At 46.6% G+C, this 24,266-nt stretch overlaps 3 protein-coding genes across 4 annotated transcripts; 1 reads left to right on the forward strand and 2 right to left on the reverse strand.

Moving 5' to 3' along the window:
* Positions 1 to 1,377: 1,377 nt before the first annotated feature.
* Positions 1,378 to 11,470, reverse strand: gldc (glycine dehydrogenase (decarboxylating)). The gene is made up of 25 exons (XM_085909632.1): positions 11,021 to 11,470; positions 10,863 to 10,941; positions 8,632 to 8,767; positions 8,265 to 8,429; positions 8,100 to 8,177; positions 7,885 to 8,032; positions 7,534 to 7,730; positions 7,362 to 7,458; positions 7,179 to 7,284; positions 6,981 to 7,120; positions 6,777 to 6,857; positions 6,580 to 6,677; positions 6,063 to 6,147; positions 5,947 to 5,988; positions 5,697 to 5,839; positions 5,446 to 5,521; positions 4,191 to 4,316; positions 3,860 to 4,009; positions 3,647 to 3,759; positions 3,306 to 3,447; positions 3,113 to 3,224; positions 2,911 to 3,006; positions 2,595 to 2,767; positions 2,433 to 2,513; positions 1,378 to 2,141 (listed from the first exon to the last, which is right to left on the reverse strand). Exons 1-25 carry the CDS (start codon positions 11,327 to 11,329, stop codon positions 2,001 to 2,003), a joined length of 3,114 nt encoding a protein of 1,037 aa, XP_085765758.1. The 5' UTR covers positions 11,330 to 11,470; the 3' UTR covers positions 1,378 to 2,000.
* A 493-nt stretch (positions 11,471 to 11,963) lies between these two features.
* On the reverse strand, positions 11,964 to 15,213 carry coq2 (coenzyme Q2 4-hydroxybenzoate polyprenyltransferase). 2 transcript variants are annotated; one of them, XM_085909633.1, is made up of 8 exons: positions 15,077 to 15,213; positions 13,926 to 14,250; positions 13,666 to 13,832; positions 13,482 to 13,603; positions 13,331 to 13,416; positions 13,130 to 13,263; positions 12,750 to 12,938; positions 11,964 to 12,639 (listed from the first exon to the last, which is right to left on the reverse strand). In XM_085909633.1, the coding sequence occupies exons 2-8, from the start codon at positions 14,191 to 14,193 to the stop codon at positions 12,502 to 12,504; spliced, it is 1,104 nt and encodes a 367-aa protein (XP_085765759.1). In that variant the 5' UTR covers positions 14,194 to 14,250; positions 15,077 to 15,213; the 3' UTR covers positions 11,964 to 12,501. The 2 variants fall into 2 exon arrangements, with proteins under 2 accessions (XP_085765759.1, XP_085765760.1); XM_085909634.1 differs by lacking the exon at positions 15,077 to 15,213 and adding an exon at positions 14,733 to 15,056.
* A 77-nt stretch (positions 15,214 to 15,290) lies between these two features.
* On the forward strand, positions 15,291 to 24,167 carry LOC147058457 (zinc finger protein 462-like). Its single transcript, XM_085909630.1, has 10 exons — positions 15,291 to 15,454; positions 16,182 to 20,746; positions 20,854 to 21,125; positions 21,195 to 21,313; positions 21,434 to 21,562; positions 21,644 to 21,881; positions 22,002 to 22,144; positions 22,220 to 22,443; positions 22,593 to 23,295; positions 23,646 to 24,167. Exons 2-10 carry the CDS (start codon positions 16,196 to 16,198, stop codon positions 23,735 to 23,737), a joined length of 6,471 nt encoding a protein of 2,156 aa, XP_085765756.1. The 5' UTR covers positions 15,291 to 15,454; positions 16,182 to 16,195; the 3' UTR covers positions 23,738 to 24,167.
* Positions 24,168 to 24,266: the final 99 nt, after the last annotated feature.

Genomic DNA, 24,266 nt, shown 5'->3' on the forward strand with positions numbered 1-24,266 from the left:
TGAAGTGCCCTGTTATTAGGTACACCTAAAAATGGCGGTGTACCCAATGGAGTGTCTTAATGACGTCACAGATCAAACAGCCAATCAGAAAGTGGGGGTGAGGGCGGGTGTGGCACTTTTCACTTTCACTTAAACTTTTTCCCTAATGAAGTGATTAGGTACACCTGTGTCGGTGTGACGTCACAGCTCAAACAGCCAATCAGAAAGTGGGGGGTTGTTTGGGTGTGGCACTTTTCACTTTCATTTAAACTTTGACCATGATTTTTCCCTAATGAAGTGGCCTGTTATTAGGTACACCTGAAAATGGCGGCGTACCTAATGGAGTGTCCGACTGACGTCACACATCAAACAGCCAATCAGAAAGTGGGGGTGAGGGCGGGTGTGGCACTTTTCACTTTCATTGAAGCTTTGACCATGATTTTTCCCTAATGAAGTGGCCTGTTATTAGGTACACCTGAAAATGGCGGCGTACCTAATGGAGTGTCCGACTGACGTCACACATCAAACAGCCAATCAGAAAGTGGGGGTGAGGGCGGGTGTGGCACTTTTCACTTTCATTTAATCTTTGACCATAACTTTTCCCTAATGAAGTGCCCTGTTATTAGGTACACCTAAAAATGGCGGTGTACCTAATGGAGTGTCTTAATGACGTCACAGATCAAACAGCCAATCAGAAAGTGGGGGTGAGGGCGGGTGTGGCACTTTTCACTTTCACTTAAACTTTTTCCCTAATGAAGTGATTAGGTACACCTGTGTCGGTGTGACGTCACAGCTCAAACAGCCAATCAGAAAGTGGGGGGTTGTTTGGGTGTGGCACTTTTCACTTTCATTTAAACTTTGACCATGATTTTTCCCTAATGAAGTGGCCTGTTATTAGGTACACCTGAAAATGGCGGCGTACCTAATGGAGTGTCCGACTGACGTCACACATCAAACAGCCAATCAGAAAGTGGGGGTGAGGGCGGGTGTGGCACTTTTCACTTTCATTGAAGCTTTGACCATGATTTTTCCCTAATGAAGTGGCCTGTTATTAGGTGCACCTGAAAATGGCGACGTACCTAATGGAGTGTCCGAGTGACGTCACAAATCTAATAGTTAATCAGAAAGTGGGGGTGAGGGCGGGTGTGGCACTTTTCACTTTCATTGAAGCTTTGACCATAATTTTTCCCTAATGAAGTGGCCTGTTTTTCGGAACACCTGAAAATGGCGGTGTACCTAATGGAGTGTCCGAGTGACGTCACAGATCAAACAGCCAATCAGAAAGTGGGGATGACGGTCAACGGCTTTTATCTTGAAAAACGAATACGTAGCATCACCGATATCTATAGGCACGGCTGTAAACTAAAATAAGTCGACAAAAAATATCTTAAACACGGGTTTCGTTTAATTATTTGGTTTTCTTAGCAAAACAAACATGGATTGGTTAGAAAGTAAACCATCCAGCACATGGCTGAGTCCAGTTAAGTTGGGATACCGCAAAGGCAAGGAAACTACTTTGTCATTCGGAGTAGTACATATGGAAGTGGAAAAAAAAAACATTCACAACAGAAAACAGAAGAAAAACTTTTTAAATCAACATTGTGATGTAAAAACACAATAACGTTAACAAGGCTACAAGAATATGTTATATTTGAGTGGTGGGTGTCAAGGCAGCGACAAGACAGGCACGAGGAATATTTTTTTTCTTCTTTGAAAAACATTGGAAGGTTTTGTTATGGTGCAATTGTGTTTTTTTTGTAAATAAGCAAAATTTGCACCTTTGGTCCATTGAAAGAGTTGGGAACAACCCAGATTTGCATATATATATACATATATATATGTATATATATTTATATAGCATGTAAGCTCAGTCCCAATGTCCAACTTAATTTCTGGAAAAAGAATGACGCAATAGATGCGAGTTATTATGATAGAATGTGGACTTTTTGAGGATTGAACGGCAGGGTGGATCAAACGCTCAAGCGTGGACGTCGGGACTGAACTAAATTGAAAGAAAAGCCCTACGAGGAGGCCCTCTTCTCTTCGTATGGGGACTCGTAGACATCCATGGGGGGGCAGGTGCACACCAAGTGCTGGTCGCCGTAGATGTCGTCGATCCGCGAAATGGTCGGCCAAAATTTGGTCTCGGGCCGAATGAAAGGCTGTGCGGGAACAAAAGAAAGTTGGAACATTAGTTCACTTCTGTTTCAGATATTCCAGATTATATGAGCACATGGTACTTGCGGATAAAAAACAAAAAAAAACTGAGAGAAATAATCATTATTACTCAGTTACCATATTTCAGCACCAATTTCCAGTTTTTTTTTCCTCCTAAACAAAACGTTTGTATTTATTACTTGAAATAATTAAGACGTGCTCGCTTAATTCTTTAAAGTCATAAATACAAACATTTTGACCACAATCGCTTTTAATTCTGCATTTTGCAGTTTTACCAAGGGAAAGGCGGCAAACTCTCTGGAGTAAGGTCTGTCCCAGTTGGAGGATGAGATGCAGGCCAGTGAATGAGGCGCCATCTGGAGGGCAAAATAGAGTTCAGGGGGTGGACTTTTTTTTTTTTTTTTTTAATGTCGTTTAACTCTGGTGACAACAATCACCTTGAGCGGGTTGACGCGAGAGTCCATCCTGCCCTCCTCAATGTCGGCGATCTCTTGCCGGATGCCCAGCAGGGCGTCACAAAAGCGATCCATTTCAGCCTTGTCCTCTGACTCGGTCGGCTCGATCATCAGCGTACCCGCCACGGGCCACGACATGGTGGGCGCGTGAAACCCTATCAAATGAAAAGTTATGTTTTGAATGATACAAATATTTGAACGCAGTCTGTACAGGTGCAAATTTAGATATTCAATATGGAAGTACTCTGGTCATATATTCTATATCTATATATATGTAAAACATGAGGTGTGACCTTACCGTAATCTTGGAGCCTCTTGGCCACGTCCACGGCCTCCACGTTGGCCGATTTCTTGAAGGGCCTCACGTCCAAAATAAACTCATGGGCTACAAAGCCTGCTCGTACACACACACACAAAAATCATTGTCGGGGGGGGGGGGGTCAGCCAGGGATTTTCCCCGGAGTGGGGTCTTCTGTTGCTAGGCAGATAAACTGACGTACCTTTGGCTCCTCTGTAAAGAATCTTGTAATGCCCCTCCAGCCTCTTGGCCATGTAATTGGCGTTGAGGATGGCCATCTCTGTAGCATGAGCCAGACCTTTGGCGCCCATCATCTTTCATTTCAAAAAACAAACTTTAGTTGTAAGTCATTGGGCTAATATAGAAATAACCCTTTCTCTGTTTTTGATGCCGACCTTGATGTAAGCCCAGGAGATGGGCAGGATGGCGCTGGACCCCCACGGCGCGGCGCTTATGGTGCCCAAGGAGCTGCTGCTGTTGACCGAGTGCATGGAGACCACCGGATGGCTTGGCAGGAACGGCGCCAGGTGAGCTTTACTGCTCGGGGTGAAACCGCAGTTTGTTAATGCTAATGCTAAGGTGAGAACCTTTGAGCATTTATCGCATAGCCTTGATATGATGATGGGGAGGGGGGGGGGAGCAGACTAGCATACAGATCTTGAACCGGATAGCAAGGAGTCGAAAGAAATGGTCAGACGGCTTTTCATAAATGAGTCCTAGTACCGACGGGACTCACACTCCGATGGGCCCCATGCCGGGTCCTCCGCCTCCGTGCGGGATGCAGAAGGTCTTGTGCAGGTTGAGGTGCGACACGTCGGAGCCGTAATCTCCGGGACGACACAGGCCCACCTGTAACATGCCAGTGCTACTTTCACTCATGCAATATGGAGAATATGCAGAATTTTGAGCCTACCGCTACAAAAAAAAAAAGGATTTTAAAAGCGTGTACCTGAGCGTTCATATTGGCGCCATCCAGGTATACCTGGGCACCAGCTCGGTGGATGAGATCACACACATCTTGAATTTGCTCCTCAAACACGCCAAACGTGGACGGGTAAGTGATCATCATGGCTGCCAGGTTGGCCTTGTGCTTGTCCACCTGGAAGACCAATCATATAATATTGGTGGAATTGTTGCTAAAAACTAACATTTAAATTGAAAACTAAATTGCTAGTCCTAAAAAATTTTTTTTTGAATTTTTACATATAATGTCCCTCTTACAAAAAAAAAAGTAAAAGTATACATTTACAAATCAGATTTTCAAATCTAGTGCGTGGTACCAAAGATTTGAGGTGGGCCAGGTCGATGTTGCCGTCTTTGTCCACCTCCACCACCTGGACCTTCATTCCCGCCATCTGAGCGCTAGCTGGGTTTGTGCCGTGTGCCGACTTGGGGATCAAACACACCTAAGACGCACACACAAAAACAACTTGAGTTCGTTCGGCAACTCCAAGCCCTCATTAACAAGTGGAGCTTCGTTACTTGAAATGAAAACAACAGGCAAACTACTGTAAGGTCAATGTGTTTATTTAAACCCTCACCATGGAGGTAATCATCTTTTCCATTTACGTTTAACTACAATTTTAGCAGAGGTGCTTGAAGAAGCATCCTGAAGAAATGTTTTGGCCCAAAACAAATATTTTGGTTAAAATATCCCATTCTTTTTAGAGGCCAAGGATACAGAGAATATATTGTGTGAAATGTATTATTACATTTAAAATAATGTCGTTTTTATTAGTTCGAATTGCAACATATTTTTCTTTTTTTTTTTTTGGTGACCTGTTGGTCACTAATTGATCTGCTGCCTTATTAGGGCGACACTCTTGACATTGCACAATAGATCCGGGGCGCTTAGACCTGCAGGTTGGGCAACGTCCACAAATAACACACGGGCGGCCTCTGCAAAATGCAAGTGCCAAATATGGAATCTTGTCCATTTGGACTTTGACTTTTTCAAGTCCAGCCTGCCTATCTAAGACGTGCATATATAGGAAAAAAAAGGGGGGGGGGGGGAGGGGGTAAAAGTCCAGTCAGGCGTTCTTTAATCTTATGGGACGTCTTATCTGGGTCTGTGACTTGTTCACAAGATGCGACCAATCGGCAAACGTGTTAATCTGTGATGTCACAGTGACCCATTGTGTGAATGATAAGGCTCCTCGCTCTCGCAAAAAATGACATTGAGGTCCTTATGTACAATATGGCCAAATAAAGAATGACTATGTTATGAGAATAAGGTTGTCATAATTGTAAAGAGCATAAAGTCGGAAAAGGTTGTAGTAGTGGTTATGGTAATAAAGTTGTAAATTGAAAGTCATGGCAAATAAAACTGTAATGTTATGAGAATACAGTTGCAGTAGGTAAGAGACTAAAGTAGTTGCAAAAATAAAGTTAATATAATTACTTTACTTTAGAGAATAAAGTCAGAATTCTTTTTTTTTTTTAATGGCATAAATGACAACTCGTGACGAGAAATAAAACTTTAGTGCAATTACAACATGATAAAGTATTTTTTTTCTCGTTTTTAGCATCACTTACACTTCTTGAGCTCTCCCCCTTGGAATTGAGGTAGGCTTTAATAGCCGCCAGCCCGGCATATTCTCCCTGAGCACCACTGAAACACAAAACAAACACAACGTGCTCATGTACAAACTAACAAACGAGCCAACACGACGCTAAATACACAATTGACGTTCAAATGACATCTCGTTTGCTGAGGCTACCAGAGCGAGGAGTTTGCATACTGGCCTGTAAAATTCACATACAAAACATTTCTGTCCTCAGCTCACCTATTTGGCTGGAAGGAGATTTTGTCATAGCCTGTCACCTCACAGAGGTCCTTCTCCAACTGCCTGAAAAGCTTCTGGTAGCCCTCGGCCTGCTCCAGAGGCACGAACGGGTGAATGTTGGCAAACTCCCTCCACGTGATTGGCTAAAGCAAACAAAAGACTACGTTTTAATTGGATAAAATAAGTCAATAAATATGATCTTTTAGAAACATAAAATAGACTTTCTATTTGGTTGGAGAGAGTGACTCACCATGAGCTCCGAGGAACTGTTCAGCTTCATGGTGCAAGATCCCTAGAAAGTCCCCATTGTTGTTAAGACTTGTATTTTGGTAGTGTTTTTGAAGTGGTGCTGTGGTGGGTTCTCACCAGTGGGATCATGCTGTGTACCAGTGAGATGTCTTTGTTCTCCAAACGCTTCATGTAGCGCACAATGTTTGTCTCAGAGTGGTAACTGAGGATGGATGACCCAAAGCAGTATAGTTAGCAACATGCTAATACCAACATCGGTAGAAAAGGCTGACAGGGGGGGGCATGATATCGTCTTGCAACACGGGTTACTCAGAGATATTAGAAGCCAGGGCTGAATTATTTATGACCCCAGTAAAGATAAAAGTTGCGAATGAGCCTGGAAAAAAAAAAGAAACTCACTTCCTGAGCTGCTAACGCTGTGTGGCTGACACAGGTTGAAAAACAAAAACTAATCTTGTTGGAGAGCACATGACTCCAGCTTTGTATGGAATGTTAGTTCATGACATGCCTAAAAAGTTATTAGATGTCATTAGATGACAAAAGTGACCGTTGCGGGGGCAAACAGCTTCATAACAAATCTTATTATGCAAGCTATGGAGTAATAGCATAATGCTAGTTAATGTCACAAGTGCACCTGTTGAAGACCTGGTGTGCCAGGTATTTGCTGGTCCTCTTGAAAGGACTTTCCATGATGCCCTTCATTCGCTCGCCCATCTTCTCAGCGATAAGCTCCTAAGAAGAAAAATAAAGTGCCCGGCCCAAGAATTAGCACTACGCAACAAAACGGGATGGGTTAAGAAAAAAAAAAAAAAAAACATGGTGTTAACATACGGCCGAGGATTCACAGCCAAAAACCCAGAGTAAATCATCCAGGTCCCTTTCAGTCACTGTCTCATCCAGCGATACGCCCAACTGTGACAAAGAAAGAAACATCAACGGCATATTTGAAGAATCATCTACTCTGTTTTAAGAAAAGAGGAAGAAAATGGATGGCAAAAGAAAACTCGGAATAACCAGAGTACAGGAAGTCCTCACCACGCCGTCAGAATAGATCCTGAGATTTATGTTCCTCTGCGCAGCTCTCTCCAAGATGTCCTTGGCTGCCACACCGCAGGTAATCTTCAGGGTATCGAAGAACATCTCACTGTGCAGTCGGTGTCCTGCTCGCTTCAGACCTGGATCGTACCGTGACTTACTCGTCTGGTTTTTGCTCAGATGGTGCGAGTACCTTACCTTCCGCGAGGATAAGAGTGGCGTTGTGCGTTCTCTCGGCGATGTGTTTGAGTCCTTGTGGGCCATGGTAGAGTGCAAACATGGCAGCCATGTTGGCTAACAGAGCCTGATTGTTGGAAAAGAAGTCCAAATCAGGACAGGGTGAAAACATTCCTCTCAGGGATTTGGTCTATGAGGTCCTACCTGAGCTGTGCAGATGTTACTGGTGGCTTTGTCTCTGCGGATATGCTGCTCCCTGGTCTGCAGCGCAAGCCGATAAACTTCCTTTCCCGCAGCATCCCTAAAACATCAAACACTATTTCTACTTGCTGATATCTTTGGCGAAATTCACTACAGGTGAGTCTCGGTGCCCTACCTGGTAACGCCAACCATCCTGCCAGGCATCATTCGGACCAGGTTCTCTTTGACGGAGAAGAAGGCGGCGTGAGGACCCCCGTAACACAGAGGAACCCCAAACCTCTGAGAGCTTCCCAGTGCAATGTCTACACCAAACTCGCCGGGGGGACGCAGAACGCACAGTGCCATCAGATCTGTCGCGCAGCAAGCCAGGGCCTAGAAAAAAACAAAAAACATTTCTGTGGGAAACTATGAAAAGAAGTCCATCATTCAAATCAAGACACACAAACCGGAGTTGAGTATTAAGAATTTGTCAACCATGCTGCAACTTCAAACGTTCTCTTGACATTTTCAGAAGGAATGATCTTACCCCTCCCTTGTGTGCCCGGTCCACCAGGGCCGTGAAGTCCTCCACCCTTCCGTCGGTGTCAGGGTACTGGAACAAAACACCGCTGATGTCTTTCTGGCTGAAGTCCATCTCGTGAGGCAGCTTCAGCACGGTCTTCACACCGATGTAGCTGGAACGTCAGAGACAAGCGCGGTGTCAATGTTGGACGCTTGACAGTCATTGGAGTGTGTCCCTACTTGGCTCGAGTCTGCACCACCGCAATGGTCTGAGGGTGACAGCGAGGGTCGATGTAGAAGATTCTTCTTTTGTTCTGTCTGGGAGAAGAGCGAAAGGAAACTTCTGGCATTTACGTCTATCTTCCTTTCTTTACAGTGTGGTACTGCTATAACATTTCTTCACACCTGTGGCAGAGCTGCATGGCCTCGGCGGCGGCCGTGCCCTCGTCCAGTAATGAAGCGTTGGCCATGGGCAGGCCTGTGATGTCGCAGATCATGGTTTGGTAGTTGAGGAGAGATTCCAGGCGGCCTTGGGACACCTCGGGCTGGTAGGGTGTGTACTGAGTCACCCTGATGATGAAAAATAGAGAAGTAAGAGGGCGCCAGTTGGGTTGAAGAAGGATCAGGATCTAAATGAAGACTGGGATCCAGGGATTGTTCATTGCAGGCCAGTGGAGAATATCCATTGACCCACAGACATTAAATCCAAGCAACCAAAACCTTGTAGGTCCGTCAGTGGATCATCAGAGGTTACGTGAGTTCTCTAACTCACCAGCCAGCATTCTCCAGGAGGTTCCGCTGGATAGGCGGTGGTACGGAACAATTGTAGTAGCCCATGCCAATGTAGGAACGCCACACCTTGTTCCTGCTTGCAATCTTGTGTAGAGACTCCAACACTTCATTTTCACCTGGAACATTCCCAGCAGACCGTCAAAGGAACGTTAAGAGAACGTTAAGCTCTTACTTCACATTACTTCAATTGAAGTGCCGGTCAGAAAGCTAGCAAGAGCGGCGGCGCAAGAATCCATGCTGTCTGCTAATTGGCCAGCAGAGAATAATAGGTACAGCTTGCTATCACGGTCTGACATTCACCTATTTACCACAGCGACCCAAGATGAACTCCTTAAGTCGGAACTTCTAAAACTGTCTTCTCTTTCACTAATTTGATCCGCTTTGTTTATCACGAGTCCCCACGTGGCCGTCACGCCGCGCCAACTCCTCTGCTTAATGCCAAATTATTCCAATAAGCAGCACTCTGAGCTGCAGAACAAACAGGATTATAAAAAAAAATTAAAAAAAGCAGACGCAAATATGAACGTAGGCGATAGACAGAGAAAACGAGGACATATTTTGTTTGCAAAAATCCAGAGAGCTTGATCCATACAGCATGGTTCTAGCCCCCCCTCCCCATTTAACAAGAGCTGTGCCAAAACAACCACTGAGATTCCTCTGGTTGCCTAGCAACGCCGAGGAATGGGACAATGGCGCCCCGTCTGAACTACTACTGGGGAAAAAGAAGACACCTAAAAAAAAAAATAAAAAAAAAAGTGGATACGTGCAGTTGATTCAGCATCACGTTATGTTACAAATAGAAAATGTGTCTCTTTGACTGTGATGGACCATTGGTACCCGAAGCTTGGATGGAATTTCCCTGACTTAATCCACCTCCTGGAATTCCTGGATGCTTTATGTATTTAAAAAAATAAACTTGCAATGAATTATATCAGAGCAGATTTTTTTTTTTACATACATGAATATGTGCGCATCACCACAGTTTTGCTCTGACCAACCAATCAGAGGATGGAAAAATGCTGATGTCACCAAGAGCCATGTGAGTCAGAACTTCAAATTCGATTGGATAAGACACATTTTGATTGCACTATTGATTTTAAAGGCAAATTTGATTGACATGGCAACACAAAGGGTGGAAGATGAAAAAGGATCTTACATTCTGTACAAGCACAAGAAGTAGTGCACCCAAGTGAAGTGACGAGAACAGATTGTATGGAATCAATAGTATGAAGTACAATTGAATGAAACTAATGTTCAATTTTAGGTTCTCAATGTCAGTTGGCAACCTGAATGAGAGAACTAAAAAAAAAAGCCTCAGAAAAGCTGAACCAGCAGAAAACGTCAACACCGAGCCTCCCCGGTTCGGACCAATAGAACGCCGTTTCTCGCCAGGTGACTCCGACAAACTGGGTTAATGATTTTCGCCTTTGTATTTATGGTCCGTGCGACAAAAAAAAAATAGCTACTTGTGTCAGCACTCGTGTGAGCTCATCAGTAAATCATCAAGCTTGAATGGTGGTGAGTTATTAAGTTATTAAGTACACAGTTGCGCAAACAAAAAGATGATCACGGCACACCACCTACTCTCAATACGCAAATGGGTTTAATAAATAAAGGCCGAGCCAAAACTATCAAACTTGGTAGATCAGTCAACACAAAGACACAAGTGCTATATAAATAAAGACATGATGGTAAGTATATTGACAATTACAATTAAAGTCGGTTAGTAAAATAAAGACAACAGAACATATTCGATTATAATTTTGAATAGACAATGCTTTTTTGTATTTTTTTTTTCAAACCAAGACAGAGACAAAAAGCGCTTAAACTAGCTAATTGCAACAAGGCAAAAAGACAATATTATTGTGATTATTAGCATCTTGAAAACATTAGAAGGTCCTTTGTCATTGAACTGATTTCATGTAGGTTTGAATGTTTTTATAAGTCATTTGTCAGTGTGGCAAATATGTTGGGGGCGAGGGGGGTTGGGGTGAGTAGAATGGGGCAGATTACTTCCATCCATGTCACCTTATTAGGAGCCCCCTCGGCTGTGATGTAATGTGACCGCTGGAACCAGATTGAACTGGACTTGGGACCTGGGCGAAACTTTGCACTCGCTTCCCCATGATCCTCATCATTATTATTATGATGACCAGAATACACTGCAAATATGTTCGAGGCAGAAAATGCGCGATAAAGATGTCAACTTACACACTGGATCGTCCATCTTCATGCTCTGTCTCATCCGGATGGACGACGGCACTGTGTTCTCAATCAGCTGCTCGATGGACTAGAAACAAAAACAAAAAACGATGCATATTAAATGGGCACAACGTAGAAGTGTGATCATAGTTTGCCTTTGTTTTTACCTCCAGTCCGAGCGCGTCCAGCATGTCCCGCTTCTCCCGCTCACCTGGCCCAATGTGACGCTCGGCAAAGTCATCGTGCCGGGGTAGAATCCGCTCGATTCGCCGGGAGCACCCGGCCGCCGAGGTACGGACTCCTCGTGTTGCCAAGGACGCCTCCGGCCCCGAGCTCCGGTGGCCGGTGGCTCTCCACAACGCGCGACTGCCAGCGTTCGCGCGCCCGAAGCCGGCCGCGCAAGTCCGGTTGCTCGCCCGGACCACCCCACCCGCTGTGGCAGACAAGATGCCCCACGACTTGGCGCAGCGTTGCATCTTTTTGTTTTAGAACAAAAAGTTGGAGAAGCCGGCTGAGTGTGATGCGATCCCTGCAAGAGAGCTGTTTTGTTGCCGCTGATACCGTCCGCTGGTCCTGCTGGACTACTTCAGAGTTTATGCGTGTGCACGCAGTTGAACAAGAGCGAGCCAATCACAGCGTAGAGTGGGAAAATGACGTCACGACGAGCCCAAGTTAAACAGCTGCCCAGCTTCTTTGCTCACGTGATTTACCAAAATTTATCTCTGTTGTCAAAGATCTGGGAAAGTTTCACTTAGTTACGTGAAATTTGGGAGGCAGGTGTATTACGATTAGATTGACAATAAAAATGTCTCGCTAACCCATGTCTGAAAAGACAGGACAAGGACGTAAGGCATTTGGATTTTAAGTGATCCTTCCAAAATTATCCCCATTGCGATTTTTGGATATTTTTTGGGGGTTTGAAAATTCAACACCCAAAGTTAGTTTCACTTAACAGCATGAAATGTGACCATCATGAATATAACCACAAAAAGTTTGACCCATGTCCAAAAAGAGCCAGAAAGTCAGCCATTTTGGTTTCGAGCGATGCTGGGAGAAAAGGCATACAAAATCCTGTCTTGGCAACCACAAAAAAAAGAACTCTCTCGGCTAATTAATAACACTTTATCGCTACATAACATCTGATTCAAACTTGTGTGAAGTGTACAAACATCTTAGACTGAAAGGAGGACTGTCACCTGAAACTGAAAAGCTCACGACTCCTGGATTTTGGATTTATGACATCATAAAGGAATCCAGCACCCTGAGAACTGCTTTGACATCCCACTGTTCATGTCATTGAAGCGTTTGAAAATGAAATCTGACTTGTCTTTCCAGACTTTGCCTGGCATGATTTTTTTGGAAGTAGGGAACACAATCAAATGTATTTCTAGAATGTATGGCCTGTTGATAGATGGCAGTCCAGCTCGATTGTGTTTCAGTAGTCTATCATGCCTAAAAACACAGGTAGTCAACTGTTTTGGTTTGATTGAAGTGGTCAATCTGAATAATTCCAGTGGTCCTTCAAAATAAAATAAATAAATAAACCAAAGTCATATGTAAATCACACAATTTATAATCACATTTTTTGTGTATTTTTCTACTGCACTGCACAGATGAAAAGCAAAAATTACATGATCATTTCCAATCCTTACAACGAGATTGTTTCTCGCCTTTCTTTCCACAGGTTACCAGCAATGATTCCTAAAAGTAGGACGAGTCCAAGATTCCTGTTGGATACAAACTTCTTCCAGCAGTCCTCCGGGTTGTCAATGTCCAGAGTGGAAATCTATTCAAGACAAAAAACAAAACAGCTAAGTTTTCAAGTTACGAGTTTTCGTTTGGTTGATTTTTCTTTGTTGTGCAAACAGTTCTGTGAGAATGCGGATAGACGCTCACCTGGCGTGCTAGATGAACGGTGACTGCAGCGAGGACGGTATAATATGGGCCGGTCTGCTCAGCGTGGATCCCCGCCGTCACCAAGCCCGCCATCATGGCCGCCGTGAATCCGCTCAGCCAAGGTTTGGTCTGCTCGCCGAAACGAAGCGCTGTCGACTTGACGCCCACTTTGACGTCATCTTCCTTATCCTAGACCACGTGGGTACAAACAACGGACACTGGGCTCGTCATTTTTTTTTTAAAATCACGTAACTACGACGGTAATTATACATAGAATAAAATCTCAATCTTCAGATAATAAAATTCAGAGAACCTGCATTTTACCCGATCAAGGTATTATACGAGAAAATTCTTACATCCTTTCTTTCCAGGCGCCTCACCTGATGTGCGTAAATGGTGTCGTAGATGAGCGTCCACATGACTCCGGAGAAGTAGAGGGGCAGACACACGGACCAATCGCAGACTCCTCTGACGGCGGCCCAGCCCAGCAGCGCTCCCCAGTTGAAGGTCAGACCTCAACATCAGCGACAGTTAGACTTAAAGAACCAAAATAGATAGAAACGGCAAAAAACGTGACTTACCGAGCACCAGCTGGGGCCAGTAAGTGATCCTCTTCATGAGCGGATATGTGAGCACGAGGGACAAAGAGGCGGCGCCCAGAGCAATACTGAGAATATACAAAAGGAGTTCAAATCATGAACAGCGCCAGAAGATTCAATATTTGCCATGTACCTGTAATAGTTGAGACAGAGGAGCACGCCTAGAGCAAGCGAAAGCTGTCCTCCCAGGAACACCAAAGCCTGCAGACGGGAAATGTCGCCACACGCGATGGGCCGCGTGGCCGTCCGAGCCACCTGCGCCACGGTCAGACGAATCAGAATGCCGCGCCATCGAGATGCCCGTGACGGGACGCTACCTTCTTGTCAAAATCTTTGTCCCACATGTCGTTGACAGTGCAGCCGGCACCGCGCATCAGCACGGCGCCCGTACCGAACAGGGCCAGCATCCCCAAGTCGGGGAGGCAGCCCGGCTCAGCGGCCAGGGCGATGCTCCAGGTGCACGGAAGGTACAGCAGCCACGTGCCTACCATGAAGAAACACAAACATCTCAAGCTCAGACAGTAGAACCCCTGTAAAAATCTTTTTTTTGTTTTTTTTTTTACAATTGTTGACACACCGATTGGTTTGTCCAGCCTCATCAAGCGTAGATACGGCTGGACAGGAGCTGGGGACGCGTTCACAATCGTAGCTGCGGACACACTGAACGCTCTCCTTCCCTGAGCAATAAACGATAAGACGCTTTTATGAATGCTGGGCCGTAACGTTCTGGGTTGCGGCTCTTCCCCTTTGGACAGCGTGCAAAGGCCGGAGCAGCAGGTGGGACGCCACTGGGACATCCTGAACGCAATCAGCGTGCCCCAGCGAGTGAGTTTGGGTGGGAGCATGGTGGCTCGGGTAGGAGGCGGGGGGGTGTCATTCACTGTGGAGCTTCATCAGCAGGCCTAGGATGAACACACACACACACACACACAATGAGTTTGCAAGAGCAACCAATCTCTTTGTCAAAGCAGGTGCTCAGTGCTATTTAAAAGAAAATGTGTGTGGAAGAAACATGTTACTTGTTTTCCTCACACTTAAATTTTGAAAAAGACTGATATTAGTTTAGTTATTCTCAAATCTGAAATCTGGGTGTCATATGTCTCTGTACAGTACACGTATTAACGCCTCCTGGTGACCGTGGCGTTTATTTATTGACATTTTTGCAATATGACATTTATTTAGAAATCATAAATATACTTCTTTGAAGGGGAAAAGAGGCAGAAGCATGAGATTATTTTGGCTCACGCCTGGTTTGTGTTGTATTTTGATTTACGCACTGCATATGGCACTAGGACTGCGTCGTAACTCAAGAACCCCCATCCAGCGTCAGCGTGAAACAGTGGGGGTGGGTTCGATCGAGGGGTCATGCATACCCATCAATTACCTTTCACTTTTGCATCACTGGTGTTGGGTGGTCATTCTCAAAATTGTTCCGGATGGAAACAATTATTGAACGAGGAAATACAAAATAAAATAATTTTTCTAACTACAAAGTTTAAACAAACATATCAAAAGGCTTAGGGTAAGCGGGTAAATAATATTTTAAGATCATTGTCATAACCGTTTGCGGTCACTTTTAAAAAAACATTTTTTTTAGGTAGGTCCCGAAATAGATCCTGACAGAAACAACGCTTCATCTCCGACGTAAATCTGTGAACAAGTCAAAATTGGTCCCCAAAAAATATATATATAAAAAAAAAAGATTACGGGGTGATAGTGATACAATACCCTGATATTTATGTTGTTTGGTCTCTTCCCAATGGAATGGCCCGTCGTCGAAATGAGTCCGGGAGAAAACAAAGCACACAGCCCAAATTACCGTTGTGAAAAAAAGCGACAATCTACTTGATAGATTTAGAGAAAGATCATTTCCGTCTAGTTACCGTCAGTATTAAAACCACCGTGGCGCTTTAGCATTAAAAATAGCTTGACAATGTGCTGGTAAATCGTTTTACTGCGAAGGAGCTGCGACTTTGACCGGAAGCCGATTTGCGGCATGCACTAGTCCATCCTTGCTCGCGCGAAAAATGGCGGAAATGTGTGCGGCTTTACCGACGTCCAATCGAGGTGTTGTGGGGTAAACCTCGAACCCTGGACAATTTCTCGGTGAGAATGTGTAATTTACACACAGCGAACGAAGGTCCTTAGCGTCGATTGTTTCAGCCTTAGTCTTCCATTTAATCCCAGCCCGTCTCGGTTGGAAGTTGTACTTGCCCACTTTATAGTCACTTTTGCTATTGTTGTACGTCAACGTAGTGGCCCTTCACTAACAATGAAACGCATATCAGAGCATTTGACTACCGATCAATTGCGGTGACTACGACGGGCCGAACCGATTCTTTTGCCTCACGCTTGCATTGTTGTGATGCGTTCATTCGGCTTCCATTGGTGGTTACTGTGGTATCACTTAACGAGTTATAATGAAGCCATGACAAGACAATTCAATGTTTGTCAATTAAGAGTAGGACATGACAAAATATATAGCTATATAAAAATATATAGATCTATATGGTTCTGAACTCTGGTCAAGAATTGGAATTGGCAACGGATGTGTCTTGATGTGCTAATATGGAAATTAGCTCGAGATCATAGTTGGTTTGGATTTTGGTCCCACACAATAGACTTACACAATAAAAATAAAAATGGCAACTACAAATAGCCCTCAGACCAAACATAAGTGGACACATTGTAAGCTTGACAGTTATTCACAAGGACTACTTCGAATTGCAACAATATACAAAGTAAAATATGTTTTGTGGGTATTTATTTAAGATCATTGATGATGACCAGATCTCATTCTGTGTTGTTTATGTGCATTTGAATAATCATCCAGGTGGTGCCACTGTGATGACCTCCGACAACGGTACGCAAAAAGAAGACCCTGACGACGACACCATGCACAAACAAGACGCCCACCAAGAACAGCCCCACAAGCCGTCGTTCCAGTGCAGCCGTTGTCCACTAGAGTTCACGTCCGAGGTCTTCCTACAGGAACATCTCGCTCACGTCCACGGCAATGGTCCAGATTTGACTAACCATGCCAAGAAAGACTTTCCCAAAAACACCCCAGAAAGCTCACAGGACATTCTTAAAACCGATCCCCGTGATGTTTTGAACCACCTCGAAGATGACAGTGAGAATTTGACTGATGATGTAACCAAAAATCCAGAGACTGAAATAATAACCGTGTCAGCCAAGCATCATGCTGAGGAAACAAACGACGAAGAAGACGAACGTTCCATTTCTACCTCAAGAGTGACTCTTAACTTGTCCAGAGATTTGAAGACCTATAAGAAACCAGTACAAACTTCCACCGCCAGCAAGTATTTCACTGTCGCCGACAACCAACCAGACAGTGAGCCAGAAGACCAATCAAAGAACCAATCAGATGACGAGTCAGATGACGAGTCAAACAACCTCGCTCCCGCCGTCATCGACATATCTCACAAACATACTTACTTGCAGGAAGACAGCCTCTATCTTGACCTGAGGCGCCCTATTATCCAAACACCCGCGCCGAAGGGCAAGAAAACATCCAACGCGGACAAGACCACTCCGGAAGCGACAGACAAGAAGGAGTTGTCCTTCGAAGTAAGTGAAGATGACGAAGACAAGTACGTCAGTCCGCCGACCCACAGCTGTAAGCACTGTAACCACAAAGACGGCAGCCTCGCACACTTATCTTTCCATTACCACCAAAGCCACCCGTACGTGCGCTCCAACTCCGACTATATCCGAGACGAGAACGATCGGAGCGCCACCTTCCGCTGTCTGGTGTGCCCCGTCGAGTTCCCGAAGGAAAATGACCTGAGGAGCCACTACGGCGACAAGCATGCCGGCTCCCCGGATATTTTCAATTTGGGAATAGAGGGCATCGATTTAACGTATAAATGTTTCGCCTGTACGTTTACCGCTAACGCTGTGGAGAAGCTTAAAGAACACTTCAAAGACAGGCACCCCGCAGCCAGCGCGCCAAATCCGTTGATGTTCCTCAAGTACGTGTCGGCTCCGTGCCGAGAAGACCCGTCACCCGTCAAGACCCCCGCTTTAGAAAACCCAGAGCCCAACATAGCTTTGTACCAATGCAACAGATGCCCGTTTCGTCACAGGTCGGTCATCGTCCTACAAGTCCACTACCAGAAAAATCATCCAGAAGAAAGCGTCACCATAGACGAGATAAAACGACAGGCCGGCGTCACGCAGAGTAAAAGGCCGCAACGTCCGAGCTCTGAAGCGCAAACGGAAACCAAGGACCACGTTCACGTCCTTGAAGCTCAACCGGAGTTGTCTGTATCTGAAAAAGTTGGCGAAAGCTCCGAAGCTCAAATGAAATGCGCCGAAAAGGTCACGGGAGACAAGATGACGTCGTCTACACGCGCAGAAGTCATAGGAAATTCCGAAGCGCTGACAAAAAACAAGGACAAAGTCCTCAAAACGTCTACACCTAAGAAAGTCAGAAAAAGCTCCACTGTTGTCATGAAAAGTAAGAAAGTTAAACTCTTCAAAGCTGAGTCTGAATCTGTCCCACCCGATAAAGTCGATTCTCCGGAGGAGCGAAACAACGGCGTCGACCTGGAACAAACGCGTCATCGAGCCGAGGATCTGGTCCAGAACGGTCTGGCCGAAACAACCTCGCCCGATTCCAATGGGTCTAAATTGGAAGAACTGACACCAAAGTGCAAATCATCAACTTCAAACATTTACGCACGTCCTGAGAATTTGTTTTTCTGCTATAAGTGCAACTATGGGAATCCCAGCATCAAAGGAGTCATGGTCCACCAGTTCCGAACACACGATAAACTCCGGAGCACCAGCGAAGCCATCGTGACCTACACCACCAAGCTTCTCAATAGTTTGGAAAAATCGGTCGCGCAAGCCGAGAATCAGTCCCCCTCGCTGCCTCTTCCCATCTTGAACAAGGGCGACGAGCACACCTTTTTCTGCCACTTCTGCCACTACCGACGGAGTACCGTCTCCAAGGTGGTCCAGCACTATGCCAAGAGACACAATGGCTGCGTAGCCACGCCCAAACAGATCCAATCGTACACCTTTCGGACTCTCGAGCTGTTACAGAGGACGGACGTCGGCGAAGGGCGGCAACCCAAAAAGTTCAAACAACCGGCTCCCCAGAAACACAAGAGCCTCCAGTGCAAGAGCTGCCTTTACAAGACGCACAACCCCAACCTTTTCCGACTGCACGTACGCAAGTGCCAGCGAGAGAATCACTCCAGTTCGGGCGTTTTAAAAGTCTACCTCAAGCAAGCCAACGTAGAAGCCGGCTACCAGTGCGATTTGTGTACGTTCTCCCACAAGAAATCCAGCGTGCTGTACAAACATTACCGCCAGGAACATCCTGAGAGCAGGTCCAGCCTGGATTTCATCACCACCCGCTTAAAGGAAGGTCACGCGAGTTCTCATTTGAAAAAGAACAGTCGGATCAAAGGAGATCCAGACGAAAGCCACGACGCCGGCGGGCAGAGCGAGACCAAGACGTACTCGTGCCGAGCGTGTTCTTTCAAAGCGAGCTCGGTGATTACGATTCGGGAGCACTACCGCGCCGTGCACCCTTGGTGCCTGAAGGAAGACGGCGTGGTGCCCGGCGTGGACGGCCAAAAGAAGTTCAGCGGCAAGAACAAGGACGACGGGCAAGAATCGTCCGGCCGCTTTGACGACTACCAGATCCCTCTGGAGACGCCGGGCGTGTCGCCCAAAGGCGCCAAATCAGCGCCGCTCCCGGAAGACGGCGATTGCAAGGGCTCGGAACATAGCGTGGAAGAAGAAACCCACATGCACGTCTTCAAGTGTCCGTACTGCACTTACGTCAACACCAAGCATCAAGGGGTCCTCACCCATTGCCAAATGAGGCACCCGGCCCTTCAGTCCCGAGCAGACAGCCTCTATGTGGACGAGGCGCACTTTGACGATTGGAACCAGAAGCACGAGGGCCAGGAAGGAGAGGCGTTACACTTCCGAGGCTACATGTGTCAACTCTGCCCGCAGACCCACGAGACGGAAAAGAAGCTGAGGAGACACCACGAGCGGGACCACGGCGAGACCTCGCCGGCCGCCGCCGCCGCGTCGGATGAACAGAAAATGGCCAAAAGCGCCACGTATAAAATCAAGATGACACTTTTCAGGTGTCAGCAGTGCTCGTACAGCTGCAGCAACAAGATGGCGTTCGGGCGACACATGCGCTTGAAGCACAAAAGTCCCGCCTTTCAGGTGTGTCGCTACACTTGCGTCCTGTGCTCCAATTCCTACTTCAAGAAGAAGCGTCTCGGCAGCCATTACCAGAATAAGCACGGCCAGGAAGCCTACCTGAAACACTTTTTGCCGCTCTGCGAGCAGACCCCCGACCACGCCCCCCGACCCGAGCTCCAGGCCGCGAGCAAAAGCAAACGGCTCGTCTACAAGTGCCCGCTTTGCCCCTACGTCAACTCGCGCCCGCACGGCATGGCCACGCACTGCCAGATGATGCATCCCGACCTCCCCGTCCGGGTCAACGAATTCGAGCGGGGCGAAGTGCTCATCAGTAGCAACTACCAGGCGGGCACCAACAACAAGCGAGGTTACCTGTGCAGCTTGTGCGAGGCCATTTGCATGTCGCTCAAGAAACTCGCCATCCACTGCTCCAAGAAGCACTCCGGAGGCTCCAAACCGGAAACGTCCCAAGACGGGAATTCTCAGGCATCGGCGGCGGTCGAGGCCGATCCCGAAACGCTTCAAAGGGTCGGCAGCCCTTTGTACAGGTGCTCGCTGTGTTCTTATTCGTCGGTGTTCCGCAAACGCCTGGCGGCGCATTACACCAACCGACACGGAAAGAAAGCCTTCCACACACACTTTGTCCCGCTCTACCTACGCAAGGTCAATAAAGCCCCGTCTTCTCCGGAAGCTCCAGAGAACGCCCCGGAAGGTGAGGAAATGCTCTACAAATGCCAGTTGTGCGAGTACAGAACCTGGGCACGCCGCTACCTGACGTATCACTACAACAAGACCCACCAATTAGACGTGGGGACGAGAGATAGGTTGCTGATGGCGTACAATAAACGCAAAAGGCCCATCCTTCAGGATCCTCTCTCAGACTGGGAGCAAAACCCCCGAGACGACGAGCAGACGGCAGCCTCCACTCGATGCAGAAAGTGCCCCGACTTGTCATTTGACTCGCCGCAGCTCCTGCTCGCCCACTACTGCGCCAACCACGGCGTGGAACGCCGAAGAGATTTTACCGTCATCCACCCGGCGGGCCGCAACACGGGCGTTTATCGCTGCAATCGCTGTCGCAAGACCCTGAACGGGGTCAAGAAGCTGAGTCGCCATCTGGATCGGCACCGGGAGAAGAACGCCACGAAGGTCATGGCTAAAAAGACGACGGGGACGCCGCTCCAGAAGGTCAAATCGGTAAGTCGGCGCTTCCTTTGTCTGAGATTTTAGTTTGAGGCAATTTTGCTCGAGACGACAACGTATCCTTGATTTTTTTTCTTTTTTTTTTTCTTCTGTTTTTCTAGCTTCAGAGTGCTTTGGACGCAACAGCGGAGGGTCTTCCGGGTTGTAGCGTGCTTCCAGATCAAGAGTCCCCCCTTTTAACCCGCATCATCGCGACGTCTCCTCAGAAAGCCGGCGAGCACGAGCAAGCGGACGCCGCCTCGCTAAGCGAGAGTTACGCCTGCAGCCAGTGCCAACGCACCTTCAAATCACGCAACGGTGTACGAACGCACGAGCGCAGCCACCAGGCGCTTGCGGCCATCAAGAAGCTGCCGGCCTCACTCTCACAGCTCAAGTAAGAAAAAAAGGTCGTACAGCACCACGAAACGTGTACTATATTTTTTTTTCTTTCTGATCCCAACAGTTTGAACAAGTATCTTCTCCACAAGCCTGGAACTATCCGTCCTTTCCAGTGCTCCATTTGCTTCTATCGTACCAACTTGATGGGCTTGTGGAACAACCATTTGTTGAAAAAACATCTCGGTACGTTCGACCGCATCGTTCCGTAACGAGACATAAGTAAAAGCGGCTTTTTACGTATTAGCTTGTATCTGGAAGGCCTTTTCGACTAGCGTGCCTCTGTATCCGTGTGTGTTTCTCCAGATATCGTTATCGAAACCTGTGACGACCAACAGGGGAATAGCACGACGACTAAGATCGCGGACGGCGATGCTACGCATTTAGGCTGCGGAGTCATGAGTTGGGCCAAAACGAATAAAGGATGCACCAAAGGCAAGTACTGAAGTAACGCCGCATTGCCAGCCGTCCATCCGTGGCTTCCTCACGCCTCATCTTCTATCGCACGTTGCCTAGACTGGTATCTGGAACCCCCAGAGGTGCAGCGTCAGCTGAGCCACTTCAGCCTGATGGCTCAGAAGGGAGCGTCCGCCGCCATGCCGGCAGAACGGCGGATGGACAGCGGCGGCCACCTCCGCTGCGAGAACTGCTCCTTCTTCTGCGAGGATATGCCGAGCATGCGGCGACATTACCTCAGTCGACACGGCAGGAAGATATTCACCTGCAAGGACTGCGACTTCTTCACCGGCTTAAAGTCAGTCCAGCGTGTCTTGATTGTCACTTGTTTTTCAGCTATCTCGCTCGCTCTCTCTGCAATCATCCCATCTGATCACGGATGAAGTATTATTGACGGAGTGTATGGTCCGGTCTTTAGACGAACCATGAGGGTGCACATGGACACGGATCATTCCACGTTCCAAAAAGAAGTTCCTCCGCCGGATTGCCTGCGCTGCCCCTTCTGCCTCTACCAGAGCAACAACAAGAACAACATGATCGACCACGTCCTGCTGCACCGCGGTACGTCCCTTTTTTTTTTTTTTTTTTGCTTTTCTCCGTGAAGAACAACATTGTGAAATTTGCGTCGGTGCGCAGAGGAGCGTGTCGTTCCCATGGAGGTGCGGCGGCCCAAGTTGTCGCGTTACCTGCAAGGCCTGGTCTTCCGCTGCCACGTGTGCACGTACGCCAGCGCCAGCGCCGACAACCTGCGCTCGCACAGCGCCAAGCACCAGGGCGTCAAGCCCTACCGATGCCGCCTGTGCTACTTTGACTGCGCCAGGCTGGACGAGCTGGAGGCCCACCTGTGCGCAAAGCATCAGGTGATGCTTCGCTTGCTTTGCTATTTAGAGCGTCATTCTAAATTTTTGGTAAAACACTAATATGCTTAGAACTGTCATTATCATGTTCAACTTGTTCATTTATATTAGCCTCCTGTCAGAAGATTCCTAACTTATATTCTTACGTGCAGGTGATGAGGAACCACGAGCTTGTGGGACAGGTCAGCTTGGAGGAGCTGGAGAACGTGAAGCTCGACGAGAGACCTGAATACCAGGAGACGCAGGAGGAAAAGATGTCCAACCCTGAGAACGCCCAAGACGTTTCCCACCGCGTGAAGGAGACAGACGACGGGAAACCCACAGAGAAACTAAAGAGTGACTTTGAGAACCACCTCCAGGACACGGCCGCTGTTAAGCAGGATCATCAGAATGATGCCGCCCCACTTGAGTCCAAGGACGGCGAGAGCCGAGAAGAAAAAGTGGAGGAGGAGAAGGTGGAGTGGAGCCCCAATAAAGACGAGAAAAAAGCCCACCTCTCAAAACTGCAGACACTGAACAACGAGGCACACGTGGAGAACGGCATCCTGCGGCGCACACTGGACCAGGAGAGCGGAACACCGAGTTCCTCGCACGGCAAACAACTACGCTCAGACATCTCGGAAAGCTCCGGAAACGTGGCCAAGAAGACTCTCAAGAGGGAAACCTCGGTCCCGCTTCTGGGCCACTTCTTGGAGACGTCCCACGATGACAAAGCCCACAAAAGGAAAATCTGTGAAGGACTAAAAGAGGAAGAGATGAATGTAGAAGAAGGAAGAGACTGTGAAAACCAAAAGAAGCGGCTCAAGATGGAGGATACTTGCACACGGCAAGATGGCGACATGTCTGAGCTCAAAGGTAAAAAAACGATGTAACAATAAAAGAAGTCGAGGCTGTTGATTACCACTCTCAGTTCACGTTTATTCTTATTTATATCTCAAAACGGAAGAACAAAAAAAACTCAAAGCTTTGCCTTATTACCAAAGTCTGCTAGCTCAATGCTTAAAGCTCAATGCAAAATACCATAAATGGGCTAAGCAGTCGTTTTAATCTTTTAGGCAACATATATTTGAACATACACGTTACTGCAATAAATAGGCAATACTCGCAGCATATATTCTTTGTAAAAATTGACTATTACTCTAGTTTACTGAATCAAGTCGCGTATAAGATCTGTGCTGTCTTTTTTTTTTCCCCCATCATTGCAGGTGTCCACGTGACATTCTCTTGCAACCTTTGCGGACGAAACCTCCAAAGCGAAGAAGAGCTGAAGCGCCACGCCTCTCGCCACGGAATGTAGGCCACGAATGGCATAACACTACCAACATAAGTCATTTTTTTACATTTTAGACATTGTCTAAAGAAACATGATTTTTTTTGTTTTATGTTACACAGGTTTGTTTTGATAGTTTAAATAAAGCTTTGAAAAACAGCCGTTAAATGTCTGACACTTGGTGATTTTTCATGTGAAAAACACTTATAGAACAATACTACTGTATAAAAAGAAGAAAAAAAACACTAATGTTAGATTTTTGTTTTCATGGACAAAAAACAAACTAGTCATATGTTGCATTCAAGCGGTGCACGACATTGTGCCTTCCCGGTGTCTCGTCTTAAAACCAAATGATTTGTGTTCCTTTATGACATTTATTTGGTTTTATTTTATCTGTTTTATAAATGTGTTCATTGAATAAATTTAAATGTTCTGTACAATAAAAATTTACTTTTTATTTTCTTTTATTTTTTTCTCAGTTATGTGTATGTTACGATCATTGCGAGTTCTTCCCCATCAATTATATTTTGGGATATCATTTGATAACTTTATGATC

Source organism: Syngnathus leptorhynchus, chromosome 4 (assembly GCF_054491065.1).
Source record: "Syngnathus leptorhynchus isolate UIUO chromosome 4, UIUO_Slep, whole genome shotgun sequence".
Taxonomy (NCBI): domain Eukaryota; kingdom Metazoa; phylum Chordata; class Actinopteri; order Syngnathiformes; family Syngnathidae; genus Syngnathus; species Syngnathus leptorhynchus.

Excerpts from the sequence above, each read along its gene's own strand:
- gldc (XM_085909632.1), bottom strand. The coding sequence starts at position 11,329 with ATGCAACGCTGCGCCAAGTCGTGGGGCATCTTGTCTGCCACAGCGGGT. Across the intron at positions 3,760-3,859 it reads GCGCCAATATGAACGCTCAG|GTGGGCCTGTGTCGTCCCGG; the intron begins GTACACGCTTTT and ends GGCATGTTACAG. Across the intron at positions 2,514-2,594 it reads CTCGCGTCAACCCGCTCAAG|ATGGCGCCTCATTCACTGGC; the intron begins GTGATTGTTGTC and ends TTTGCCCTCCAG.
- coq2 (XM_085909633.1), bottom strand. The coding sequence starts at position 14,193 with ATGCTCCCACCCAAACTCACTCGCTGGGGCACGCTGATTGCGTTCAGG. Across the intron at positions 13,833-13,925 it reads GAGGCTGGACAAACCAATCG|GCACGTGGCTGCTGTACCTT; the intron begins GTGTGTCAACAA and ends TCTTCATGGTAG. Across the intron at positions 12,640-12,749 it reads CCGTTCATCTAGCACGCCAG|ATTTCCACTCTGGACATTGA; the intron begins GTGAGCGTCTAT and ends TGTCTTGAATAG.
- LOC147058457 (XM_085909630.1), top strand. The coding sequence starts at position 16,196 with ATGACCTCCGACAACGGTACGCAAAAAGAAGACCCTGACGACGACACC. Across the intron at positions 21,563-21,643 it reads GAATAAAGGATGCACCAAAG|ACTGGTATCTGGAACCCCCA; the intron begins GCAAGTACTGAA and ends CACGTTGCCTAG. Across the intron at positions 23,296-23,645 it reads CGACATGTCTGAGCTCAAAG|GTGTCCACGTGACATTCTCT; the intron begins GTAAAAAAACGA and ends CCATCATTGCAG.